Genomic DNA, 2,500 nt, shown 5'->3' with positions numbered 1-2,500 from the left:
AACTGTCCTGCACTGTGTATTCTGACCCCTTTCTATCAGAACCAGCATTAACTTCTTCAGCAGTTTGATCAACAGTAGCTCGTCTGTTGGATCGGATCACACGGGCCAGCCTTCTCTCCCCACGTGCATCAATGAGTCTTGCCCACTCATGACCCTGTCACCGGTTCACCACTGTTCCTTCCTTGGACCACTTTTGATAGATACTGACCACTGCAGACCGGGAACACCCCACAAGAACTGCAGTTTTGGAGATGCTCTGATCCAGTGGTCTAGACACCTGGTCAGTGGTCATAATGTTATGGCTGACCAAAGTGTGTGTGTGTGTGTGTGTGTGTGTGTGTGTGTGTGTGTATACTCACAAGCTGTCCTGTCCTGGTCTGGATTCTGTCCTCTTTCTTTCCCTCACGCAGAACCTGAAGAAGTGAAGAGTGTGTGAGATTATAACGAACATCAGGTGTGTGTGTGTGTGTGATGATCAGGTGTGTGTGTGTGATGATAAGTGTGTGTGTGATGATCAGGTGTGTGTGTGTGATGATCAGGTGTGTGTGTGTGATGATAAGTGTGTGTGTGATGATCAGGTGTGTGTGTGTGTGTGTGTGATGATAAATGTGTGTGTTGATGATCAGGTGTGTTGATGATCAGGTGTGTGTGTGTGATAAGTGTGTGTGTTGATGATCAGGTGTGTGTGTGTTTGTGTGATAAGTGTGTGTGTTGATGATCAGGTGTGTGTGTGTGTTTGTGTGATAAGTGTGTGTGTTGATGATCAGGTGTGTGTGTGTGTGTGATGATCAGGTGTGTGTGTGTGTGTGTGTGTTTGTGTGATAAGTGTGTGTGTTGATGATCAGGTGTGTGTGTGTGTGTGTGTGTGTTGATGATCAAGTGTGTGTGTTGATGATCAGGTGTGTGTGATGATCAGGTGTGTGTGTGTTGATGAGGTGTGTGTGTGTGATAAGTGTGTGTGTTGATGATCAGGTGTGTGTGTGTGATAATCAGGTGTGTGTGTGTTGATCAGGTGTGTATGTGTGATAATCAGGTGTGTATGTGTGATAATCAGGTGTGTGTGTGTGTGTTGATCAGGTGTGTGTGTTGATGATCAGGTGTGTGTGTGTGTTGATGATCAGGTGTGTGTGTGTGATAATCAGGTGTGTGTGTGTTGATGATCAGGTGTGTATGTGTGATAATCAGGTGTGTATGTGTTGATCAGGTGTGTATGTGTGATAATCAGGTGTGTGTGTGTGTGTTGATCAGGTGTGTATGTGTGATAATCAGGTGTGTATGTGTGATAATCAGGTGTGTATGTGTGATAATCAGGTGTGTGTGTGTGTGTTGATCAGGTGTGTGTGTTGATCAGGTGTGTGTGTGTGTTGATGATCAGGTGTGTGTGTGTGTGTGATAATCAGGTGTGTGTGTGTTGATGATCAGGTGTGTATGTGTGATAATCAGGTGTGTGTGTGTGTGTTGATCAGGTGTGTGTGTTGATGATCAGGTGTGTGTGTGTGTTGATGATCAGGTGTGTGTGTGTGATAATCAGGTGTGTGTGTGTTGATGATCAGGTGTGTATGTGTGATAATCAGGTGTGTGTGTGTGTGTTGATCAGGTGTGTGTGTTGATGATCAGGTGTGTGTGTGTGTTGATGATCAGGTGTGTGTGTGTGATAATCAGGTGTGTGTGTGTTGATGATCAGGTGTGTATGTGTGATAATCAGGTGTGTGTGTGTGTGTTGATCAGGTGTGTGTGTTGATGATCAGGTGTGTGTGTGTGATAATCAGGTGTGTGTGTGTTGATGATCAGGTGTGTATGTGTGATAATCAGGTGTGTATGTGTGATAATCAGGTGTGTGTGTGTGTGTTGATCAGGTGTGTGTGTTGATGATCAGGTGTGTGTGTGTGTTGATGATCAGGTGTGTGTGTGTGTGTGATAAGTGTGTGTTTTGATGATCAGGTGTGTGTGTGTGTTGATGACCAGGTGTGTGTTGATGACCAGGTGTGTGTGTGTTGATGATCAGGTGTGTGTGTGTGATAAGTGTGTGTTGATGATCAGGTGTGTGTGTGATAAGTGTGTGTGTTGATGAGGTGTGTGTGTGTGATAAGTGTGTGTGTTGAGGTGTGTGTGTGTGATAAGTGTGTGTGTTGAGGTGTGTGTGTGTGTGATAAGTGTGTGTGTTGATCAGGTGTGTGTGTGAGATGATCAGGTGTGTGTGTGTGTGTGTTGATCAGGTATGTGTGATAAGTGTGTGTTGATCAGGTGTGTGTGTGTTGATCAGGTGTGTGTGTGAGATAAGTGTGTGTTAATGATGAGGTGTGTGTGTGGATCAGGTTTGTGTGTGTGATGATCAGGTGTGTGTGTGTGATGATCAGGTGTGTGTGTGTGTGTGTGTGATAAGTGTGTGTTGATGATCAGGTGTGTGTGTGTTTGTTGATGAGGTGTGTGTGTGTGTTGATGATCAGGTCTGTGTGTGTGTGATAAGTGTGTGTTGATGATGAGGTGTGTGTGTGTGTTG

At 44.9% G+C, this 2,500-nt stretch overlaps 1 protein-coding gene across 1 annotated transcript in view; it reads right to left on the bottom strand.

The window, feature by feature from the left end:
* The window catches only part of mrpl9 (mitochondrial ribosomal protein L9), a 20,806-nt gene that overhangs the window by 4,187 nt on the left and 14,119 nt on the right, over positions 1-2,500 (bottom strand). Inside the window, exon 3 of the mRNA XM_058377228.1 lies at positions 360-413. Within this exon, the coding sequence (XP_058233211.1) occupies positions 360-413 (54 nt within the window). The remainder of the gene's footprint in view (positions 1-359; positions 414-2,500) is intronic.

Source organism: Hemibagrus wyckioides, linkage group LG24 (genome assembly GCF_019097595.1).
Source record: "Hemibagrus wyckioides isolate EC202008001 linkage group LG24, SWU_Hwy_1.0, whole genome shotgun sequence".
NCBI classification, from domain to species: domain Eukaryota; kingdom Metazoa; phylum Chordata; class Actinopteri; order Siluriformes; family Bagridae; genus Hemibagrus; species Hemibagrus wyckioides.
This window is presented reverse-complemented; position numbering and strand designations above follow the sequence as displayed.